This window comes from Salvelinus sp. IW2-2015, linkage group LG4q.1:29 (assembly GCF_002910315.2).
Source record: "Salvelinus sp. IW2-2015 linkage group LG4q.1:29, ASM291031v2, whole genome shotgun sequence".
In the NCBI taxonomy this organism is placed as follows: Eukaryota; Metazoa; Chordata; class Actinopteri; order Salmoniformes; family Salmonidae; genus Salvelinus; species Salvelinus sp. IW2-2015.
Genome location: NC_036842.1, coordinates 81,900,950 through 81,926,954, shown reverse-complemented (window position 1 = coordinate 81,926,954; position 26,005 = coordinate 81,900,950). Strand labels below are relative to the sequence as shown.

Below are 26,005 nucleotides of genomic sequence, written 5' to 3'. Positions count from 1 at the left end.
GTGTGTGTGTGTGTGTGTGTGTGTGTGTGTGTGTGTGTGTGTCGGGGAGAGCGAGAGGGAGAGCGGGGCGATTAGAAGTTAATCAAGTGCATTCGAAAAAACAACAGAGCAAGCAAATCAACAAGGATAGGTTTTTTTGTTGATAAACTGAAATACAGAAATAAAATTAGCCTAATGCATGTTTATGAAGTTGTCAACTTGGGTACATTGCTATTCCTGCATTCATAGCCTAGCCCTAGGCTACATCCCATCTGAAGGCAGAAAAACTGTACCCCTGACGAGTTTGAACTCGGTAACACTTGCTAAATGGATAAATTGTTACAATTATATAGCCTATATTATCCGAGTACATTTTCTCAATTTGTTCATGTGACGCATGGGCGGGGTTTTAATTGTGGTAATATTGTCATGATAAAATAAAATTAATATGAAGTTGTCATCTGAAAGTGGAGAGAAAAGAGGAACAAATGTTTGAGTAACTGCTCAACATAGTGTGGTCTGCGCTGCTGCTCGCGTCACTTTGGTCGGAAAAGGCAGGCTTAAAATGTAACGCCAGAAGAAAGTAGAAGCGAACTGAGGGGGAGAGGAAAAAGTTCGCAAGGAGAGGCAGGACTACTCTTGGGAGCCCTGCAGTCTCACTTTTATGCCTCCAAAATACTTTACTTCCAGTTTCTTTGCATCTAGCAATATTGTTAAGGTATTTTCACAAGAATAATCCGGCTTTGTAAAAACTGAAACGACCATGGAGCTGCTTTGCCTCGAAATGGACACCATTTTAAGAGCTCGTCCTGATCCGAATATTCTGTGTGATGACAGGGTATTACAAAGCCTGTTGACCATTGAAGAACGATTTATTCCCCAATGTTCTTATTTCAAGTGCTTTCAGAAAGATATTCAGCCATTTATGCGGAGGATGGTTGCTACTTGGATGCTGGAGGTTTGTACCGAAATACTCTGTAGGCTCACGACTCATATCAAAACACACTAAAATCGGACCTTTCGCTCTGTCATTTTGTCCAGTTTGCATGGTGTGAGAAAGAGGAGGGTTGCACATCACATTGCCGAATATACAATCCTGATAGCCTATAATTAGCTTATCTTATTTATATGGTTTTATTTTTTGAACCAAGTCACTGACGATTATGTCTCAGATACATTGACAGGTGGTTACAGTGGTGTAGTCTATCACCAGATAAAGCTTTTCTTTGCATAGGTCGGATCTAGGAAAGGTGCACGGGATTATTTGTTATATATTTTAAAATTGCCTAAATATGTCCATGCACACGTATGCAGTTCAATGCTAGCCCTATTCTAGCCTATATTCTAACGCCATGTTGTTTTTTCAGGAACTGTTGCAGTGTTTCTGACGATTTTACAGATCATAAACGCTATACCTGTAGTTGATACGTGGCATAAATGAAAGAGCAGTGTCTAAACTACATAGTCATCATTGAAATAAATGCGAAATATTGATCAAACATTTTCTATTTATTTTTTAAATATTGGATCGCGGAAGGGGTGCGGGCCTTTCTATCCCTCTGGTCTCCTCATTGAAATCCGTCACCCAGGAATTAAGTTAGATTTTTTACACGTTGTTTGACATAATATGTTGGGAATTGTCTGAATAGAAACCTGACCGTCAGAGCTTGATTTTCATGTAAGAGTTATTTTTACTAAGATTCATGAAATATTTTATATTAATTTTTGAAAATATATTTTGACCTGGCGGTGACGCACTCGAGAGCAGCCACATGCTACTTCGTTTTACATTTGACAATTATTTCGCATTTATCTTCAAATTACATGTTCATCAATTGTCGGGTCTGATGTGAAAGACATTGGTGTTCATTATGATGTGAAATTTATAGGTGTAGACAATTTATTTATATTTTTAAATATTTTAGGAAAATATGACGAAGGAAAAAAAGAGGTTCCGTACTGTGCTGCATGGGTGTTTTTTGGCTGGGGTAATTGTGACTTGAATTCATTTCTTACTGAAGGAATGTGATTCTATTGACAGCCTGTGCCTGAGAGCTTTTTCAAACATAGAAAATAATCTATTTAAAATGTATTGATGATGTCGCAACAACTCTGGGTGGGGCTCAATTATTGGCCAGGTCCCAAAGGGTTTCGACGAATTTATATGCATATCTGGCTGTTACATTATTTCCTTAATTTCGTTATCATTTTTATGTTTCACATGTATTGAACACATTATAGGTAATTGAAATAACTGGAATTTGATGGTGCCAATTGTTGCACATTGTCACATGTCGCCTCTCTCTCTAGGTTTGTGAAGAACAGAAGTGTGAGGAAGAGGTGTTTCCCTTGGCAATGAACTACTTGGACAGATTTTTAGCCGTGGTTCCAACCAGAAAGTGTGATCTGCAACTTCTTGGAGCAGTTTGCATGTTCCTTGCATCCAAACTGAAAGAAACTCGTCCATTAACTGCAGACAAACTCTGCATCTACACTGATAACTCCATCAGACCACAGGAGCTGCTGGTAAGCAACAGTTGGTTTCTGCCAGCAAAATTATGAGTTACAGTTCAGATTGTTAATATGGCTTTGTCAAATATGAAACTCATGGCTATTTGTCAATGTTTATGTTATGGGCCATACCTCAAAGCCACCTACATATATATGTTTTATATTTATAAATATTAGATATGCTACTCTCCATTTTCTCTAAGGATAAACTATTATGGAATATAATTCACTGAAATCATCAGCAAACCTAGATTAAATGTTTGGACCCATCACTCTAGGAATGACCCAGAGTGCTTTGTCCCCCAAGAGTTATTCTGTACTACAGGTAACTGCCAAAATAAAGGAAACACCCACATTAAATGTGTTAATAGGGCGTTGAGCCACCACAAGCTGCCAGCACAGCTTCAATTTGCCTTGGCATAGATTCTACAAGAGTCTGGAACTCTATTGGAGGCATGAGACACAATTCTTCCACAAAAATTCTATAATTTGGTGATTTGTTGATGGTGGTGGAAAATGCTGTCTCAGGTGCCGCTCCAGAATCTCCCATAAGTGTCCAATTGTGTTGAGATCTGGTGACTGAGACACACACACCCTTTAAACCCCCTATGGTCTTTTGAGACCCCTCTTTCAAGGTCACTGAGAACTCTTCTAGCCATGGTAGGCAAAATTATGGGCAACTGGGCATGACCCTAGGCATGATGGGATGTTAATTGCTTAATTAACTCAGGAACCACACCTGTGTGGAAGCACCTGCTTTCACTATACTTTGTATCCTTAATTTACTCAAGTGTTTCCTTTATTTTGGCAGTTACCTGTATATTGGACTGTACAGTAGGTTTTTGTACAGTGGTCTCCATCACCATCTAGTGGCAAATATTTGCAGTAGAACGAGGTCAGCCGTTGAACTGAAGCCAAGGTTTAGATCCGAGGAGTGAGTGATCTTTAGAGACTTCAGTCTACAGAGAGCAAGTCCCACATATTGATGGTCCTGGCAAACAAAATGTTGTCTTTGACCTCAAGTTTGCTCTACTCAAGGTTTGACATAGATGTCTTCAAAGAATGGACACTTACAGGTTTTTGTAGATCCTGCTTCAAAAAGCACTTTTTCCAATGTTTTAGAAAACAATACTTATTACTTGCATACAGTACATTACAATTTTGCATTTAATTAGTTCACTAATTGGATGTCTTGGTTGTAGGCGCTCACAACGAGGTTTCACTTGAGCTGGTGTGGGTATATCCTGCTTGTCTTGGTTTGGGTTTCTGCTGCAGTCATTGGTATCCCAAAGTTAGAGCCTTGGCAATCTCATAGGGTCATGGTGGACCCAAGTGGTGGTGAACATTTAAATAGTCAGTTTCTCACATCAGAAAAGTATTTCCTCTGCGACGCTACATAAACATTCTTTAGTAAACAACAGTCAATCCCACCCATGTTGTGAAAGAGGCCGCATATTATTCAGCTGAGAGCTTGGGGGCTTCCTGGGCCTGACCCACCTCAGTTGATTGCTGATCCCAATGCTGTGGTATGTATGGGTTGGAGAGGCCAGCCATTCCCTGTGATGACAGGTCCTGCATCAGTGGTCTTAGGAGGAGGGACAGCCTCAGCCCCTATCTCTCATTGGTTGTTATTGTATTACTTGCTGACAGAAGCATGATCAACATCAGGTGAAGATTCACCTTTTGCTGGGAACTGGGCTGGACTGGACTGGGCTGAGCTGTATCCACCCATACATGCTGTTTAGGCATGGGTCAGAGGAGTACCATGTTTCTGAGATGGTTTCATGAGGGTTGCCTGGTCGTGTTCACAATTAGCTTCTCTTTAAGGCAATCTTTTGGCTGACAGATAGATACAGGAAACAGGAGATCAGCTGCTCGGCCCATGTGATCGTTTTTTTTTGTCCCCATCTTTGGTAACAATTTCTTGTAAAATAAACCACAATGTCACCCAGAAGGTGGGACCGGAGGCACCAGCAGAAGGAAGTGGGTGCCTGCATGGAGGGTGTGTTGCAAGGTTTTGCCACAGCTCTCTCTCGCTCTCTCTCGCTCTCTTTCTGTCTCTCTGTCTCTTTCTCTCTGTCTCTTTCTCTCTGTCTCTCTCTCTCTCTCTCTCTCTCTCTCTCTCTCTCTCTCTCTCTCTCTCTCTCTCTCTCTCTCTCCTCTTCTCTCTCTCTCCTCATCTCTCTCTCTCTCTCTCCTCTCTCTCTCTCTCTCTCTCTCTCTCAGAGCTTGTGTCTGTCAGCTCGTGTCTGTTTTCTACCACAGCAGAAAGCAGACCTCTTAATGATAGAGAGGGGAAACACTGCAGAGTGTGGACAAGAGTTAGGTCACAGTCAGGGCCATCTATCTATACGATTCCTCATTGATTCCTTGAATTCTAACCGCAGCATCACATTTGTCAACGGCCTATTCTCAGCGGTATCTGTGGCATTCTTAAGAAGTGACTCACTGAACCTTAGCAGTTTTTTACTGTTTTTGTAAGCTGATAGGAAACACAACACCCTTGGAAACTGAAGTGGGGATATCATAGGGATGTATCATAGTGTGTGGCCCTTTCAGAGAAGAGGAGAGAGAGAGATACAGTTCACCTGATATTGGGAGATGAGATTGGTCATCGGTTCAAATTTACTGAGATACAGTTCACCTGATATGGGAATGAGATTTGTCGTTGGTTCAGAATTACAGAGATACAGTTCACCTGATATTGGGAATGAGATTGGTCATTGTTCAGAATTACAGAGATACAGTCACCTGATATTGGGAATGAGATGTGTCATTGGTTCAAAATTACAGAGATACAGCTTCACCTGATATTGGGAATGAGATTTGGTCGTTGGTTCAGAATTACAGAGATACAGTTCACCTGATATTGGGAATGAGATTTGGTCATTGGTTCAGAATTACAGAGATACAGTTCACCTGATATTGGGAATGAGATTGGTCATTGGTTCAGAATTACAGAGATACAGTTCACCTGATATTGGGAATGAGATTTGGTCATTGGTTCAGAATTACAGAGATACAGTTCAACTGATATTGGGAATGAGATTTGGTCGTTGTCAGAATTACAGAGATACAGTTCACCTGATATTGGGAATGAGATTTGGTCATTGGTTCAGAATTACCCTGTCGTGGAGATTTAAAGGCAGTTAATGGCTGCCACATTGGACCTGCGTTGTCTCATGACTAAGAACCATGTGACTCTCTGAAGGGGAAAATCACTAGCATCCCAGGTCCCAGGCACAAGGACAGTCGCAAACCACAAAATTCCTCCCAAATTAGTCACCAGCTCCTTCCGTTACTTATCCTTTCTTCTCTAAGAAACAAGGACAACCGTATAACTCAAACATAACCTCCCACCCCGCAAGAAAAATAAAACCATGTGATTTAAGATAGGCCTAAATGTCATTGGCTATTGCTGATAGACGTTGGGATTGTGCAGTTGAGGATACTGCTCACGATTGAACAAGTTCAAGTTGATTCGTTTTAGGGAAACTCATTTTGTTTATAGTTTTGCTAGGTGGGGATATTTATTTTTTGCCTCCTTTTATGCTGTTCACATCAAACATTAGGTATACACTTGTTTTGTCTGTGCCAGGTGAGCTGTAAAATCGTTGTAAATTAGCTCTGTATGTCGTTTGTTTGGCGTTTGTTTAACATTATCGATCGAATTTCAGAGAAGGCGTCAATTTGAATTTAGCTAGGTGCTCAAAGTAGCAAAACAGGCCCTAACTGTGGTAAAACTTAATAGCTTCCAACAGGTTATGAGAAAGGTTAAACTATGCTATCCTGTGCTAACCTATTTGCTGTGCATTTAGTCATGCATTTGTACTTGTATAATTGATACTGTGTACAAGACCATGGTACTTCTTGCTGCCTACGGAGCAGCAAGAGGAATTGGACCTGTCTACCCGAGTACTCGGTTCTGCCACCTATGGTCTCCTGGCTCTACCACCCCTGCCAAAGGGCAGCTCCTCTGTCCTGGCACCCCAATGATGGAACCAGCTTCCCCTGAAGATAGGACAGCAGAGGCCCTGCCCATCTTCTGAAAACATCTGAAACCCTACCCCCTATTTTAGATAATCACACAGCACCCCCCCCCCCCCCCCACAATAAATAAATAAGCATTTTGTGAACTAACACACGCACTTGACTCATTTCCCTCTTACTAGCTGACTTTGCTGACAGCTACTTTATTGAGGAAAAAAGTACTTACTGTGGCTGTGATATGTGGTTGTCTCACCTAGCTATCTTAAGATGAATGCACTAACTGAAAGTTGCTGTGGATAAGAGCATGTGCTAAATTAATAAAATGTAAATGTATTATTATTTTTTTATTCTAAATAGATCGTTGACCAAATGATCAGCCATATAGGAACCTATTCATTGCCTCTGTTGGCTTGAGCATGTTAGTGAGAGCTAGTTTTAGAGTCCCTACCCCCCCCCCCTCCTCCCCCATCCAACCTGGCTCGGTCTCAGCTAGGCTGGTGCCATGTATATACAGTATGTTTAGCCTTGTTGCCGCTCTCATCCTAAAACAGTCTCTCTCGCTCTCTCTCTCTCTTTTGTTCTCTCTCTCGCTATCTCTCTCTCTCTTTCCCTCTCTCTTTCTGTTTCAGGAGTGGGAGCTGGTGGTGTTGGGGAAGTTGAAGTGGAACCTGGCGGCTGTCACACCAAACGACTTCATCGAACACATCGTGAGGAAGCTGCCATTGCCCGAGGACAAGCTGGCGCTGATACGTAAACATGTGCAGACCTTCATCGCACTCTGCGCCACAGGTATGTTGCATCCTTTATTGATACTAAAGTCTCACTGGTGGTAATTATGTCATCAAAAGATGAGCCAATGTGGGTTGCCATCTGATATCACTTTTGGCTCCCATGCCACATTTTGTAAGTCAAAACGATAACGGATGTGCTGCCAAGTCAATTAGGTGCTGATGTCTTGCGTCAACATAGTTGCAAAATATCCTTGTCTCCCCTTCTTTCGACACAAAATCAAAATATCCTTTCGGAGCAACAATGACTGGAGGAGACCCCATTCAGGTAGCTTTGTGGGCCCCCCGTCATGTGGTGTCATGTCACTTAAGTGAGATGTATTACCTCAATGTGAAAATATGTGGGGCTTAGAAAAGCATGTGTCATGGAGGACGTGTCTCTGTGAGAGTCTCATGTCCACGTCCATCATGTTTCTCTCTCCCGGCTGCGGCGGCTGGTACGGTCATGTTCTGGAGGCATATCAGTGGCTATCAGAGAATAGAGTGACACTTCAAAGGGCAGCAGCCTGGTTTAAAGGACATTCCTGTGTTCCTGTGTGCTCTGGGACCAAGGGAGGACCTGATGGGGGTGGGACTGGGCATTGTCCCCTCTGCTCTCCAGGGTGGATTGTTTCTTCAAGATCAAACATCGAGTCGTGGGAGTAAGAGGAGATTCTCTAAATATGATCTGAAAATCTGGAGGAGGAGGGTGAGAGCAAAGAAAGAAAGAAAGAAAGAGAGGAGGAGGAGTATATTGTTCCTGCAGTCCCGCATAGTGAGGCCTGTCATGTTTTCATATCTGCCCGTTTCCCTCTCCTACGCCTCCCTACTGCTTGAGGGCACGATGACTTTCCCATGTTCAGGGTGTGTTTGTGGGGCAGGTTCTCCCAGCACACAGCCCAGCAGTATGGGGGGTAATGGGATCCAGAGCTGCAGCAAGGCTCCCCTCTCCCTCCCTGGCCCCTCTGGACTCCACCCCATGGTCCCACCTCTGGCCCCACAGGAATGACCCATACACTCCCTTATGGGTGAGATCCATGTGGTGGTAGAGGAGTGTGTATGGATGGATGGGAGTTACGGTGACAGGTCTCTAAACATTGCCATTTTTTATGTAGAATCCCTTTTCTGATTGTGCAATTGATATTGTATGTTGTGAAAGACAGAGCACATTGATGGTCTCCATGGGAACTGGCCCCATTGTTCTCCATTTGTCTCTCTGTGGCTCTCTCTTTTCCTCTCTCTCTTTCTCGCTCTCTCCATGCTCTCCTTTATGTTCTGTGCCATTGGAGAGATGAATGGAAGGAATGACTGTGTCAGTGATCAGACCTATTCCCAAAGCAACATTGCGCAAGGCTCCCAGTGCACTTGGTCCACAATTGCTTCAGTGAGGCAGTGGATATACATTTATGAGTCTTGTGGAGGGAGATGTCTTCCTGACGTCTTGTAGAAGGAAGCCTTGTTGCATATAACTAGGATTAGCAGCAGGCCATTTTGTCTGCATACTCTCCTCAGATTTCAGATTCATATGTAGGCAAAGAGCATGTTGAACAATTTGGTGCATCTGAAGATCTCTGGGAATTCAAAACCCATTTTGTGCAACGTTCCCAGCCATAAATCAACTCAACTATCTTGTGAGATTCCGCCCTGAGAATCCCCCTCCAGACATGCTTAGAAGGTGAAGCTGGAGGAGGAAGTTTCTAGGGCTTTGCTATTTGCAAGACAGATGACAACAGATCTCCTGGGGTCTCAGTATTTCATGCATAGAAGTGATTCAACTCACCCCCTCTTCTTGGAAAATGTGCATAAACCAACCCTTCTGTATTTGATGGAGTGAGAGAGGAGAGGTGGAGAGAAAAAAAGGCTCTAATTTTTAATGGTTCCTCTCTTTTGATGGAAAAGTTCTGTTCGAGGCACTCTGTAGGGATTTGGTCAGGTGGCTGTGGGCCGGGAGGCGCAGGCTGGTTCAGTATTAATTAATAATGAGGGAGGGTCCATTCAGCACTATGCAAATGGTCTAGGGCTCGGCTAGAGGCTGGGAGAAAGGAGACAAAGAGCCGGCTCTACATTTCATATGCAGAGGCATGTAAGGGTCAGCACAGCGGGGGCACTCCATAGGAATTACCAACGTCTCCCCAGGGAAGCCTACAGGATAATGATGATGAAACAAGCCCATTAGGGAGATTATGGCCTCCTCCTTCCACAGAGACACCAAGCACTTCTTGTCCCCTTGTTTCCCCCTGGTCTCCTGTCCCGTTCTCTTTCAATAGAGGTAAAAGAGGGGTTGGGGATAGTGGTGCGCGGGTCAGTTGTTGGTTCACCCGCACCAGCCCGCAATTCCTAATAACCAATCCGCAGCTGCCCGACTTTATGTGATAAAGTGAAAAGGCCCGCACCCAACCCAAACCCGCAAAAATGAAAACATTTGCTATAGGCTACAGTCAAAGACGGTGGAGCTATTTTTTGAGTGAGGGTGCAGGATTTTTTTGTTGCCTGATTTCTTAGTGCCCTCGTCTATAATTAGATACATGCAGCTTCTCTTCTGTCATTATACACGGAGTATACTAAACATTAAGGACACCTGCTCTTTCCATTACATAGACTGATCAGGTGAATCCAGGTGAAAGCTATGATCCCTTATTGATGTCACTTGTTAAATCCACTTCAATCCGTGTAGATGAAGGGGAGGAGACAGGTTAAAGAATGATTTTTAAGTCTTGAGACAATTGAGACATGGATTGTGTATGTGTGCCATTCAGAGGATGAATGGGCAAGACAAAATATTTAAGTAGCTTTGAACGTGGTATGGTAGTAGGTGCCAGGCGCACCGGTTTGTGTCAAGAACTGCAACGCTGCTGGGTTTTTCATGCTCAACAGTTTATTGTGTTTATCAAGAATGGTCCACCACCCAAAGGACATCCAGCCAACCACAACTGTGTGAAGCATTGGAGTCAATATGGGCCAGCATCCCTGTTGAACAGTTTCAAAACCTTGTAGAGTCCATATCCCAACGAATTAGGAAGGTGTTCCTAATGTTTGGTATACTCAGTGTATGTTACCCTAAGAAGACTAAATAAACCCTTGCTCACCAGAATAATGTCATACATCGATAGAATGAATGCTTCAATCTAGTTGACATCGGTAAACTTTTCTCTGTCATCTTCTTTCACGGAGCAAAGATGTTTAGGGGCCAGAGAGAAAATGCAATTAGAAAACAAAAAAAACTGGAACGATCAATTTGAACGGTTTTAAGGAAATAGAAAGCTGTGAAAACCACCCAACATGTTTCTGGTAAGATTTCAGTTCGGCTTGGATGCATATTTTATGTGCTTGAAATACCATCAGTTTTATGATGCTGATAAAGATAGCACCTTTGTGGTATTTAACTGAGCTTTCAAATTCTCTCAAGAGGCTGAAAGAAAAATCATATTTCTCCACTCCAGGTTCCCAGGTCAAAATTTTGCCCACATTTTGTGTATCATTTTACTGCAAGAAATGCTTAATTCTGCAGGAGTTAATATTAAGGCTATGTGAGAGGTTATAGACCTACAGTCAGTGTCCAGATTTCATTCTCCATTTAACCCATCTGAACAGTAGGTTACAGTTCCCTTGACATGACATAGGCCTATTTGAGGTCCCGGTTTTGTGACTGTCAAATTTGCAAAGCTCCTCACAATCATCACACATAACGTAGCCGGCTCTGCTATCATCCTCTTTTACCACTTCACCAAATCTTTCCCAAACGTTTATTTTCAACCCTCCTTTCACAGCTTTTCCGACATTGTTATTTTTGCCTCTGAGGATTGACGGGAACTTTATCTGCCCGTTCCCAAAACCATTGGGCAATTGGCGTGTAGGCTTTTCGGCGCTAAATCTTAAGCTTATGCACTAATGCCAGACAGCCTAAAATAATGAAAGAAAACCTCAATGTAGCCTATAGATATAAATTGCACAAGAATGACATTTTAAGGTATTGTTTTCTCTTTATTCAACCCACCCTTCATCCACATGGATATAACCGTGGGGACTGCGGGTTATGAGTCAACCCGCGCATCACTAGTTGGGGAACGAAGCAGATAGGCCTGAACCTGTCTAATAATCAGCTCCATCCGACTACTTTACTGGAGGTGGGTTTCAGATTCCACTGGGACTGCATGGCGTAGGTCTTTAATTCTATACCCGTGTTTGTTGACAGAAAAAGCTTCTGATTTGATTAGTCAGAGCTTCCAACAAATTATTCCTCCTCCTCCTCCTATTCCAACTAATGAACCTCCTCTCTCCGTCCGCACCAACTCCATTGATGTCTGATTAATCTGCAGCATCCATCCATGAGGCTAGAGGAAGCCTCTTCACAGTGTGCTAACAGGAATGTGATACACAGTGTGTCATATAATGGTATGTCCTGAACTAGCCTCACCTCACTGTGGTTATCAACACCACATCAGAAAACCTGGGGGCGGCCAGACTTCCACTGAAAAATACTAAAGGCTGATCCGGGAGGACCATGTAGAACAGGGCACTAGCAGAGCGCTATAGGCTCTGCCCTGAATGACGGGTCGCCACTGCATGTGGTAGACAACATAACGGGCTAGCATGACATGTCATAGTACTTACACTTAGATGCACGCACTAAACACAGGTCAAATACATATGCTTTTAAGAAACAGTTAATTCTCTTCTGACCATGGTCTCACTCTGACGGCAGGAGCGGGGTTCAGTGAGGTGCACAGGGAATGGCAAACTGTGATTGGCTGATACAAGGGGGGGAGGGCTTGTAGCTACCACTAATAAGAAAATAAGGGGTGTTGGGTAAGTACAACAAACTCCTTGTTCAGGGGTGCTGAAACGCACCCCTGTAGGGTTTCTGTAGGGTTTCCACCACTTACCAATTCACCAGACGAAGTTCCACCCCATTCCTTTTCAATGGGAGCACGTGGAGCAATGCGCAGAGGATTGTGGGAAGGTGAGCAGAGCGATAGAAAAGGTTCAGCTCTGCTCTACTTTATGCAAATTGCACGCGGCCACCACTGCCGTTAACCAATCATGTGAGGAAAATCTTCCGTTCATGAAACACTGTTACGCCTGTCATTTTTCCCGGTCAAGTACCAAAAAAGATGTAGGAAAGCCAATCATCGCTGTCTGTTTTTCCAATTCTATATGATTTTACTTTGCTAAAATACAGAGACAAAATAAGGTCAATGGCATGGAGGATTGTAGCAAATTGTTGGTGTTAATGGTAGGTGAAGAGAGATTTGCCCAACGATGTTTGCTTGTGCTGCTAGCTAGCTATGAACATCAAGCAACCTAAACCTCAAAACTGTGATCAAAGCCACCATTTGTAAATGTGTTGAGTAAATTGTATTGTGAAATGTGCCTACCAAAGGATAGAAATCACCAGTAACACACATTATAACATTGTAAATGATACACTAAGCATGAATTTCCCATGTAATATGCTACCAATTGGATTATGGTATCTTAACATTATGATTCTCATATAGTATAGCTTATGGCTCTTTAATTATACTGGTGTCATGACAATGATGATTATAGCTCACTTCCTGTAAAATACATAGGCCTAATCGCACATGAATGGGTACTTTGGGAAAAGGAAATTGTGGCTTTGACTTGCAAACATTGTTGTACAAATCTCTCTTTACCCATCATCAACACCAACATCTCTGCAATCCTCCTCCATCCAATTGACATTCTGATTTTGTCTCTGTATTCCAAAATCATTCTCAGCAAATAAACAAGGTAGAATTACAACACTCCACATTAGTTTACTTTTTGATATGTTTAAGTAGCCAACAAACTGCCAGCTCTGTATTTTCATTTACAGTACCTAAAATGTACCTAAAATGGAAGGGTTGGATTTGCACTAAACTATTTCATGTCAGAATAATGTGGTAGAAAATCTGTCTTATGGTTAGCCTCATATACATTATCTACCGGTACCATTTTTTAAATTGGAGAGCTCACAACTGGACAAAAATGTAATGTTCATTTGAGAAAGCAACATAGAAACCCAAATTAGAGACAGATCCCCTTCACACCGTTTTATTGCAGAATTGTGATCTGTGATGAATGAACATTGACACTAGTTCATCTTGAATAATGTTTTAAACAAATAAAACAAGTGTAAAGACTTCACTTCCATGAATCAACATTGAGTGAATCAAAATATAATTTCAAAATGTACAAATAATCTAACTTTTGTAAATGTTAGACATCTTAGTAAGTAGGCTATTATTACAAAAGCATCAATTCAGGTGAACCAAAAAGTCCATACCAGAGTTGGCCTACCTTGCTCTACTCCTGATCTACTGGGTGAACAGGCTTCTATTTCAGCCCAGCAATAATACACATTATTATCAATTAATTAGGTTTGATTAGTTGAATCAGGTGTGTTAGTGCCGGGCTGTAACAGAAGTCTGCACACCCAGCATACAGTGTACCTGCAGAAGAAGGATTGGCCTGCTACAGATGTAATATGTTTGTAGCCTATAATTGTATTACAATTAGATAGCCCTGACTTATCTCTTTCTGTCTTCATAGTTTTTCTCTCTAGGGATTAAAACTAGAGATAATTGCATAATCTGCCTATCTAACAACCTGCCCTATCTAACTAGTACACCTACTCCCTTTTCTGACAGCTGGAGCAGAAAATCCTTTCACCCTCTTCCATTGCTGTTATCTACAAACACATTTGGAGCACAAGTTTTTAATTTACAATGATAAATATGCTTACATCAAGATAACAAGCTAATATGAAGTTAACTAGCTGTAGTATGTAAAGTTGGTTAGCTAGCTAGCTAACGATCAGTTCATTAGCCTACACACTGTGGCCTCCTGTAGCTAGCTAGCTAATAATACATTGTTTTTTAACATTTTCAAAATGTTTTTAATTATTTACTTGAATAGATTCACGCCTACACCCACGCGCATGAAGCTGCCAATCTTTTGGAGCTATAGTGATGTCAAGCGGAGGCACCACTTCTGGTCGAAATGTACCGTAAGGGCTGGCCTTTTAACATCCACCATAAGGCCAAACGTTCATGCTAGGACGTAGCATGAAGTGATTTTCTAAGGGCACAGATTAACCACTGAAAATAACATATGAGGTTTGGAAGTAAAGTAAATGTTAGCGGCTAGTGGGTTTTGAGTTTGACATTAATGATGTTCTCATAACACAAGAAGTCTCCCTGAGCACAGCTGGAGTTTCTAGGTAAAGATGCGTCGGTCGGCTATTCCTCAGCTGTTTATACAATTTTATCGGTCGAATACTGTCTGGAAACGAAACTCAACTACTGAAAGTCATGGATGAGGGATTCTAACTGGGCTCCAAACGAAAGCTGCCAATTCATGTTCTTCCAGTTCAGAGGGGTCTGCTTCCTCCCACGCCAGGCCTGAGTGCTGTTGCTCAAGTCTCTGGGTCGCGGTGGTGCAACACTGAAGCAAGTTGTTACAGGATCCAACCGTTATGGAGGATTCCTGTTTTTGTTTCTGGCAAATCAATGTGCCTTTGAGGCTGTGCGGTGGTGACCCAAACCCATTTCTTCTATCATTTTTTTCGTTTTTTGGAGTAGATGTGTTCTTATGGAATAAGCAAAGTTATGAAACCTGCCAAGATAAGAATGTCAGATGATTCTTTCCTAGAAAATTAACTCTTTCACATTATATGCAGCAGTAGTAAGACATACTGCAATAAAAGTCAGGAGGTTCACAGTTGTTTGTAGTGCCTCTCCTCTCTGACCAAGAGAGGTAGCTTACAGTCTGGCTAAACGTCTGTAAATGTTGTTTTGACTACCTGGTCCACTCCATTAGTGGTGAGAAACAGCATAATGCCAGTCTCAAAATGATGTTTGTCTATGACCTTAATCAATCAACAGGGCCCAGGTCCTCAAAATGGAACCCAGTAAAAAACACACAAAAAACTTTGCATCTGTATAGAACAGTCTATTGATTTATTGCACAAGGGGGAAAAAAAGTTATATTTTTGGCTGTTACTCAAGTTTCCAGCTTTTATTAATTTACAAGTTAAATGTGTATACAGTGCATCTCACCCACCCAGGAGTTGGCCCTGGTGAGCATGGCAGGCCAGGCAGGCAGGCTGGGTGAGCAGAGTGGAGTGGAGGCCTGGGGATGGATGCTGTGGGGGAGGGGGAGGAGAATGAACCATTGAACGGGGGTGAGAGGCCTGAAGGCCGGGCCAGCCAGCCGCTGCTCGCAGGGAGCTTTCCGTCGCAGGCGTCCCCACTCAGGCTACATACACTGTTTATCGTCTACATGAATATCAATGAGGCTAGCCTAAAATACAGCCATTCTTCCCCCACTACACACAGCAGCCACCACTGACCCACAAGCCCCCGAGTAACAGGCTCTGTCGGCTGCACGCGAATGCCCCTTGTTTTGCAACAGACCTGTCTTGTCCTCCGGGCGCCAAAAATCTGCTTGCTGCCCACTGCTCCACTTAGGCCCCTTGCTTATTTTGTGTGTTCGTGAGCGTGCGCACATATAGACTTACAATAGGTCCATGTATGCCTTTGTCCTTTTTTTCACTATAGAAAGCTCTGCTGTTAAAGTCGTGATGTAATGCTCTGGGTTCTCTGCCCTCGTTCCTGTTGGCTGGAGGTTGTCTTTAATAAATCTGCCCGTGGCAGTGGCCCAGCAGCTAACCCAGGGGTGTATAATAAGTTCATTTATTTGTCAACACTGAGCCACAACATGAGAAAGCGCCTGGTTCCTCACGTTATCAAAGGACTTTTACCTCTTTGATTTGGAGAGAGAATAACGAGAAAAGGAAACACTCAGAGCCACAGGCACAGTTTGCTTCTGCTGTGGAGCGTGGCAATATGTAAATGTACCGGCTGTTTCTCTATGGCCCTGTCCACTCCTCAAGCCCATAGGTGGTCCGGCTACAGTGCAATAGCTGTGGGGGAAGGTGGGAGGGTGACATTTTTCTTCTACCAAAGACTCAAAAGGGTCCGGACACGGACTAGAGACCAATGTGCAGCAGAGCGTTGTCCCCCCTCACACCCGCTCCTCCCTCCTTGTCCCCTACTCTCCCACTTGTCCCTACTCTCCCCAGCCCCCCACCCACTACTCTTTGTACAGCCCTCGGATTGAATTGGATTGAATTGGTATCAGTGGAGAGGGTCTGTTGCCTGGTCTCTCAATTGGGTGAGATGAGGTGATGATTTCAGACAATGGAGCCACACACTCTCCTGCCTTTCCTCTCAGGCCTGCCGCTGGCTGCACTCAATCAATATGCAAATAAATAGGAGCTCCGATAATACAGGTCACTGGCTGTTGTAGCAACAAGGAGCTGGGCATGTGTGTCACCTCAACCAGCTTGTTTCTGGAAAGAAGGGACAAAAATACAGGAGAAGAGAGATAGACAGTGGAGTGATAGAGAGAAGGAATTGAAACTTGGTGGGGGGAGGGGCGTAGGAGTAGAAGGATTTTTTTTTTTTTTCCCCTTCCTGGTCTCCTGGCCCGTTCACGAAGCTGTCTTATTTGCATTATGAATGACAGTGAGGGGAGCTATCAAGGTTATTGGTCTTTGAGACGCACGCCTACGACCACACGTGGAAAAAGGACCTACAGCAGTGAGCATTGGCAAAGGGACTGTGGATCTTTATTCCACCCTTTCTAAGCGCTATGGGGCTTTTTTCAGCCAGCGCACGGTTTACTCAGGAGCTGGAAGAAAAGGTGCCAGACCAGGGAAGGTGACTGGGGCAGAAGGGTGGAGGAGCAGGGGGGTTTGGGGTTTTGCCTTTCAGCTCTTTTACAACCCTCATTACACAGGGCCCTGGTCATTAGTGGGAGCCAGAGCTAAAGAGGATTATTTATGACCGCCAGATTAGCCAATCAGATTGTCTCTAGGGGGAGCGTACTGTCTGTACCCCTATTGTGTCCCTTGAAGAAAACTATTCACCTCTCACTCATTAAATGTAGTGGCATTTGATGGCTCACCTGTAGTGTGTGTGTGTGGTGTGTATCTCTGGAAGTGTGAATCAGTGTAAAGGTGTTTGAACTGGGGATATGTTCCTCTAAAATGGACATGTTATAAAGCTTTCGGGCTGGGTACCTTTTTGAAATCGGTTTTACCTCTATAGAACTGTTTTCGAGCAGATGGACAAATGCTTCCTCCATTACAGCCATTTAGCCTTAGAGTACAACTTTTTCATGCGTGTGTATTTGCATATGACTCATCAGCGTGTTTTTTTGTCCTCCAACAGACTTCAACTTCGCAATGTACCCCCCGTCCATGATCGCCACAGGGAGTGTGGGAGCGGCTATCTGTGGCCTTCAGTTGGACTCGGGTGACCAGTCACAGTGGGGGGACAGTCTCACAGACCTGCTGGCCAAAATCACCAACACTGAAGTGGTGAGTGACCTGTCTTTCTATCCAAATCTGATGTAGGAGAATGCTCTTTCAAATGTATATTTTTCTTTTCGGGGATATTTTCTCAGCCTGATCAGTAGAGTAAGAGCAGAGGTTGACGTCTATTCACGGACTCTTTCTCAGAAGCATTATTCAGTTGGGTACATCTGAGTACCTGCACTTACAGTAAAGTTCATTTGAAATATATGAGTCAAAGTTGAACCACAACTAAGTCTTTGATCCATTCAGCCAATCAGCATCTCCTGCAAATTATAATTTATTTTTCATTGGGCCAATTGTGCACCTCCCTATGGGGCTCCCAATCATGGCCGGATGTGATACAGCCTGGATTCGAACCAGGGACTGTTGCGCCAGCCCATACAGAAATACCTCAACCACTGATTTACGATTGATAGACAGCCTTTGACTGGGTCTGTCAATCGAAACGTAGCTCACGTTCCACCTAATTCATCCCAAAAGGTCACATGCCACGTCTGCTTGGAGTTGCTATGCAAAGGTAGTGAAATGTCATCCTGTGATTTCCCCCTTCAATCCAGGTTAGTTTCCGACAGCCCAGGCAGCAGCCCACGCCTGATATAAAAGAGCTGTTAATCCATGCAAACTGGGGAAGCAGAGCCAGGCCGCCCTATGTGTGGTTCTGGGGGTAGAGCAGCACTGTGGCGGGGTGGTGGTGGAGGGGCGCTCAGCTCAGTCCAAACACAGACATCCAGGCTGGGCCTCAGCTGGCTCCTGTGCCTGGCTTTCGTCAGAAGGGGAGCGGGCGGAGCTAGCTGGGTTATCTGCGGGGGTGGGGGAAGGGTCTGCAGGATGGGGGTTGGTGAGGGAGGGCGGGTGTGNTGTGTGTGTGTGTGTGTGTGTGTGTGTGTGTGTGTGTGTTTGTACACATATATGTCTTTGTCCCTTTTTCACTATAAAAAGCTGTGCTGATGTAGTGCTCAGGGCTCTGTGCCCTCTTTTCTGTTTTGTGGAGGTTGTCATTAATAAATCAGCCCGTGGCAGTCGCCCAGCAGCTAACACAGGGGTGTATAATAAGTTCATTTATTTGTCAACACTGAGCCACAAGATGAGAAAGCGCCTGGCTCTGCATGTTAAAAAGGCAGCGAGGGGCTGCTCCAGCAGTTCTCAAAGGACCTACCTCTTTGATTTGGAGAGAGAGAAAAAAGAGAAACTCCCCTTCAGAGCCATTGCACACACACACAGTTTGCTTTTGCTATTGAATATGGCAATATGTTAATCATCGGCTGTTTCTCTATGGCTCTGTCCACTCCTCAAGCCCAAAGGTGGCCCAGCTACAGAGGAATAGCTGTGGATGGAGGTGTGAGGACGTGGGAGGGAGACCGACTCTTTTCTTCTTCCAAAAACTCACAAGGGTCTGGACACAGACTAGAGAGCGATGTGCAGCAGAGCGATGCCCCCCACCCACTACTCTCCCCCTTGTCCCTACTCTCCCCAGAACCACACTGCTTTCACGCTGTGATTTGACTATTAGATGTTACATTTTTCTTTTGAATGAAAAAAGGAATAGTTGAACCATATTAAAACGAGAATTCAGTTCTAGTAACAGGGTTGACCTTAAAATGAGGGACAGACGTATATTAATCACTAATCACATGAAATAAATAATAATCTTCAGAAATAACTTTGTGAAAGCAACTAAATAACTAAGGCTTTACAATGATGGTGAAAACTTGGTGATGGTGAAAACTTGGAGACATTCTGGGGTACAGTGGGTTAAAATCTTCCTAGAAGGCACAGAGAGTGCACAGAGGGCCATGTCAAAATGCAGAATTGTTGGACTTTAGAAAGTCTTTATTCATATAAAACATCTGATTTATTGAATTCTCCATGTGTTCTATATTAAAATGGAAATAGCATTTTAACAACTTTGCAGATATGAAACAAACAGGCAGTCATATCAGTCCTATTTATGTAGCAAGCTAAAAGTACAAAGCCAAACGTTAGCTAGCTAGCTGCTAGGAGGATATCATGTCATTGGAGGAGTAGGTGAGTAACTTACTTTTTTTGGTGGCTACACAGCTAGAGACGCAAGTGTCATTTGGTTAGCTAGTAAGAAAGGTTCAGCAGCTATGCTGAACTTGAACGACTGTCATCCAGTTAGCATATCTCTTGCATTCGCAAATTTGCTCAGGCTATCTACTCTGATTTCAGAGCACTCTCGTCTGAGTGTGCCAGAGCGCAAAATCACTTAATGAACATGCAACACCTGCTGAATAGGACCGGTCTCAGTAAACCAAGGCAAAAAAGTAATAGGTGGTCACGAACACTCTAGATAACATGCAAACAGCCTAACCAGCTCTGTTAGGGCGAGCTATTCCCTATCATTTATTAGTGCAATTTTGATGGCCAACTAGCTGAAAAAGTTTGAGAGGGTTTATCTAATGTTCCGTTAGATGTTAGATCATCTTGCTCTGGCTAGCATTAGTTGTTGATCTTGTTGTTGATGTGCATAACTGAGGGAGAGAGAGCTTACCTTTTCATGGTTGTTTGATCAATACGACTGTAATGTTCCCAAATATATGGACTCCCGTGGTATTTACATATTTGCAGAAATCAGGTTTATTTTCTGGCTTTTGGCGAATGCGTTCTAATGATCTAAAGTCGCGCTGTTGCAACTGCCTGTAAACACACAGTCCAGTTCAAAGTGAATGATGGCAGGCCCTTGTAGAAAATGGCTTGTTTTCATTAAGGCCTACTGTACACTCTCTTATATAAAAAATAAAAAAAGGAGTTCTTCGGCTGTCCCCATTGGACAACCTTTTAAAGAACCCTTTTTGGTTCCAGGTCGAACCATTTTGGTTCCAGGTAGAAAGAACCCTTTTCCGTTCCATGTAAAACCCTTTCTACAGAGGGTTCTACCTGGAACCAAAAAGGGTTCTCCTACGGGGACAACCAAAGAACACTTTTAGAACCCTTTTTTCTAAGAGTGTATCTTTGATTGGCTATGGCGCAGCGATCTGCATAGACTCCAGTCCAGGACGAGACAGATGTTTTTATTAGGTTTTATTTACTGCAGTGTCTATTAATTTTCCAAACGCATGGTCAATTTCCCACTCTATATTGCTATAGTATTTTCACAAATGCCTTAACTATACGTAATTGCAAAACATTCTTAGAATTTATGGAAAATGTGAAAATTACCATATCTAAGTGGTCACTTGTCAGAAAATATTTGTTTAAAGTGTTATAGTCTTCCTGGGGGTGTATATGAACAGATTTTAATAAGCTTTCATGTTGCTAAAATGTTGTCAGTTCCACTTTAAAGGGTACTTTGTTTAATATAACAGGCTTTTAAAATGCAATATTGGTGCACCATTTCTACTTAAAATATCAAAGGGATGCAAAATGCATTCTTTTTGTGTAACAACCCAGAAGGAGTCTTAACCTAGGAGTTAAAAAAAATATATTTTCCTCTCCCTCTCTGCCAGTGGCCTTCCTGGTGGCCAGTGGCCCATTCACAAGCTATCTTATTTGCATTATGAATGACAGTGAGGGGAGCTAACAAGGTTATTGGTCTTTGAGACGCACGCCTGCGACCACACGTGGAAAAGGACCTACAGCAGTGAGCATTGGCAGAGGGACTGTGGCTCTTTATTCCACCCTTTCCAAGCGCTATGGGGCTTTTTCAGACAGCACACGGTTTACTCAGGAGCTGGAAGAAAAGGGGCCGGACCGGGAGGTTGACTGGGACAGGGGGGTAGAGGGGCAGCGGGGTGGAAGGGTTTGCCTTTCAGCTCCTTTACAAGCCAAGTGAACCCTCATTACCCAGGGTCCTGGTCATTAGTGGGAGCCAGTGCTAAAGGCGATTATTTATGACCACCAGATTAGCCTATCAGATTGTCTCTAGGGGGAACGTGTCTGTCTATACCCCTATTGTGTCAATTGTGAACTTAAGAAAACTATTCACATCTCACAAAATGTTTTGTTTTTCTCTTTATTTAACTAGGCACAGCAGTTAAGAACAAATTCTTATTTTCAATGATGGCCTAGGAACAGTGGGTTAACTGCCTTGTTCATGGGCAGAACAACAGATTTGTACCTTGTCAGCTCAGGAATTTGAACTTGCAACCTTTCAGTTCCTTGTCCAACGCTCTAACCACTAGGCTACGCTGCTGCCCCAAATGTAGTGGCCTTTGCTGGCTCACCTGGAGTGTTTGTGGTGTATATCTCTGGATGAGTTGGGAAGTGTAAATGAGTTTTAACTGGGGATATGCTCTATAAAATTGACTTGTTTTATAGCTTTATTGCTGGGTACCTTTTAAAATCAGTTTTACTGCCCTCATAACTGTTTTTGATCAGACAGACAAATGTGTCCTCCATTACCACCATGTAGTCTTAGAAAGTCATATGACTTCAGCATGTTTTTTGTCCTCCCACAGACTTCAATTTCGCCATGTACCCCCCATCGATGATCGCCACGGGCAGTGTTGGAGCGGCTATTTGTGGGCTTCAGTTGGACTCTGGTGACCAGTCTCAGTGGGGGGACAGTCTTACAGACCTGCTGGCCAAAATCACAAACACAGAAGTGGTGAGTGACCTGTCTTTCTGGTCAATTCTGACTTCAGAGAAAACGCCTTCAAATGTTTTTTTCTGGTTATTTTCTCAGCCTAATCAGTATGAGTAAGAGCAGAGGTTGACGTCTACACAGAATATTTCTCAGAAGCATTATTAATTTAGGTATATCTGAGTTCCTACACTTGCAGTAAAGTTCATTTAAAATATTTGAGTCAAGGCCTGTATGTGAGTCAAAGTTGAACCACCAGTAAAATCACAAGTCTTTGATCTCTTCAGCCAATCAGCCTATCCGGAAAAACCAGCCCATACAGAAATCCAGGCAGAATGTGGTGTTCAAATGCAAACTGAGGAAGCAGACCCAGGCCAGGCGGCCCTCTGTGTGGTTCTGGGGGTAGAGCAGTGCCGTGGAGGGGTGCTCAGCTCAGTCCAAACACAGGCAGGCAGGCTGGGCCACAGCTGGCTTTCATCAGGAGGGGAGCAGGGGTGGGTTAGGTGAAGGAGGGCGGGTGTACAGGGGGGTGGTAATAGTGCTGTCATTTAAAATTCCCTGATGGCAGGCGCTAACCTCCATTCTGTCGGTAGCTTCCTAATATTCCTTGGTCATGTGCATTCCTCCTCGTTTGAGGCAGGACTGTGTGACCCGAGGGCTTCCTGGCCTGACCAGAGTCCTTTGACCTGTAAGTCCAGTCGACCCTGCTGTGGCTGGCGGGGAGAGGAGACCTGGTGGCATGAGGGTGGGGGGCTGAGGCTGCCTGAGCTGCATTGGCCTCTGTTCTGGCTCTCTCCTGCTAAACTTACTGCCAGACAGAGGAAGAGACAGACTCTGAGCTTCACAAGGCCTGTCCCGTTGTGGGAGAGGATAGGAGAGGTGGAGAGAAAGCTGTTGAAGTGTGAAAAGGGACACCAGGGGAGCATAGCCAGTATCCCGCCTCACTTGTGATGGTTACCCCCTCTCTCTCTCATGCCCCATAATGCATCTCTGCTGGAGAGGCTCCCTCCCCTGTGTGTGGTGTGTGATGTCGTGCTCCATAGCCGATAAACAACAAATGGCTGGCCTGAGCAGCACAGGCCCTCTGCTACAGTAAACTGGCCTGCCAGAGCAGCATTTTTGTGAAGAGGATGCTTGATTATTACTTCCCACTGGGCGAAAACTGGTTGAATCAATGTTGTTTCCATGTCATTTCAACAACAGAAAAATCTATGTGTTGACGTTGAATCAACATGGAAAACTGATTGGATTTGCTAAAAGTCGTCAACAACAAGGGAATTTTGTCATTTTTTCCCACAACTTTTAATCTAAATCCAAATAAATGTTTTGTTGATTTCACATTGAATTCACGTTAGTTGACAACTCAACCAAATGTAAATCAAAACTAGATGTTGAAATTACGTCTGTGCCAGTGGGTTAGCACTGCTCTGTCTATGGTCTCGCTATAAAAGCAAAAGAGGAATTCGTGTGTCATTTCACACTTACCCTTCCTTTTCCAGGTAGGGTAAGTGTGAAAGGCCGTCATTGTAAATAAGAATTTGTTCTTAACTGACTTGTCTATTTAAATAAAGGTTCAATAAAATTGTAATAATGAATTACAAAAATTCCAAGCTCAGCCACTTAATGTCAATCCCACACCTAATGGCTGCAACCACCTCAATTATATCAGTTTGAACGCAGTCGTCAGTTTGGTATGAAACAGTGTAAGAGTGTACACACATTTGGTTTGTTGCTCCGGCTGCGGAGTTGGCACGGAGCTGGGATGGAGATGGCCAGGCAAAATATGAAGTAAAGTAAACTCTTGCCAGCCCGGCTGCTGATGCCAACACCAACCCCTGGCATCCCGCTGGCATATTTGGTATCCAGAGTGTGTGGTTTTCAGAGAGGACATGTGATAGGGCCAAGTCACCGTCTCACGCTGCCCCGGGGAATGTGTATATAGCCTTAGATACACCTGGTGTGGCACAGAGAGTGGTCAGTCAGGTACAGCAGCCCGGTCAGTGAGCCTTCAGGCCAAGCCATGATGGGAGAGGCTGGCGCTGAGGAAGAATTAAAACTTTGTTACTAGGAGGTTTCGATTGGTTGTGATTCCTGTAAGACCAAAGGGATTCTCTGTTGCTGGGCTACTGTCGGTTGTTTGCTGCTTCTGTTTTGATTCTCAACATCTAAGAAGCCAAAAGCATTGCCAGCGAAAGGTAGGACGATAGAAAGTGGATTGACATAAAAAGTAATGTAGCTCATCAAATGTGAAACCTTCCATTGAAGCTAAATGCGCAGAAGGTCCTTCTCTGTTATAACACACATCCGGCTGAAACAGGAAGAGAGGAAGGGGCTAGAAGACTGTTTCCACGTTTTTGTCTGCTTTGCTTGGCAAGCGTACACTCTCACTCTCTCCCGTTCATCTTTACTCTCGGAGTAGCTCACAGGACACCAGATACACACACGCCCCTGTCCTCCACACCCCCTTCATTCCTCCCCTGACCCTCTCTCCCTTTTTTTCCCTTCCTGCATCCCTCCACTCATCATCCACCCCTCCTGACTCACATTGAGATCTTCTTTTAGCCAAAGTTGTTTATAATTTCATCTGGACGTTTAGTCTATTAAGCAATGATGTGTGTAATAATCTGGGTGTAACACAGAAATATAGCCAAAGGGAATGGTATAGCTCCTTGTGATGCTCAAACATGACATTGCTCAAAGCAGAGAGACAGAGACACATCACATTTGAGCTCACATTGAGCTTGTGTACATGGGTTCATGGGTTGCTCTGACCACCCAGGGTATGGCATGATCCCCCTCCTAAACACCCAGACACAAACACATGAACACGCGCACACATAGCACACACACAACACAACACACACACACACACACACACACACACACACACACACACCACACACACACACACCACCACACACACACACACACACACACACACACACACACACACACACACACACAACAGACACACACAGACACACACAGACACTCTCACACACACGCACACACACAGACAGACCATGCTTTCTGCACAGAGTAGCACTGCCGTGTGTGGTACAGTAGTTAAAAAATGCCATGGTTTTGTCTGTCTGCTCAACTTCCTTCTTGAGGCTCTGTGATGTCACAATGGATGCAGTGTTTGTCTTGTGGTTCCTCCTCACACTGTTGTTTGAATTGTCAAAATAATTGTAATACATTTTTATTTATTTGGGTGGAGTTTAAGATGTAAGAGTGGGGGAATGGGGGCTCAGGATTGGATACAAAATTCCTAGTGTATTCCAAGTGCTGCCTTCCCTAGTATCTAAGTACCAAAAACCCTATCTGAAAACCATATTGGTGTTTTCAATAGTCATATTGAAGCCATTAAAGGTTCTCAAATTAAGCCTGTGGGCCTTGGCATGGGATCCAAACTGAAGCTATAAAGAGCAGCGTAGAGGGGAATGTCTTTTAAGATGTTAAGGCCTGTATTCTTGCGGTAAGACACAGGCAGTTCCTTTACATGTTTTGTGCTTTAGTTAATCTCGGAGGAGTAGATTTTTGGAGCACATGGCACATGTTGGTGGGAAGTTGGGGACCTCTGAAGCAGAAAATTGGGACGCTGGGCGACGGTCGTGTTTCCTCCACGTCGGCGCAGCCAGTTTGCGACCATGGGAGACGCCCTCCCTGAGGCTCCTCCACATGTTAGTGCTCTTCCAGCCCTATTCCTAGGCCCCCTAACCCTCACACAGCCTTCTCACATCTGTCCACATCCAGGGCCACTATAGGTAGAATACATAATAAATATTGAGTTATTTAATATGAAGTGAGTCCATTTATCAGATACAT

At 43.8% G+C, this 26,005-nt stretch overlaps 1 protein-coding gene across 3 annotated transcripts in view; it reads left to right on the top strand.

Moving 5' to 3' along the window:
• Positions 1-26,005, top strand: part of LOC111962629 (G1/S-specific cyclin-D2) — a 339,617-nt gene that overhangs the window by 306,918 nt on the left and 6,694 nt on the right. Inside the window, exons 1-4 of one of the 3 annotated variants that reach the window (XM_023985852.2) lie at positions 495-937; positions 2,290-2,505; positions 7,110-7,269; positions 17,489-17,637. In XM_023985852.2, the coding sequence (XP_023841620.1) occupies positions 743-937; positions 2,290-2,505; positions 7,110-7,269; positions 17,489-17,637 (720 nt within the window). In that variant the 5' untranslated portion in view covers positions 495-742. Of the gene's footprint in view, positions 1-494; positions 938-2,289; positions 2,506-7,109; positions 7,270-17,488; positions 17,638-22,052; positions 22,202-26,005 lie in introns of those variants that run through there. The other 2 variants (XM_023985850.2, XM_070443167.1) reach the window with 2 other exon arrangements.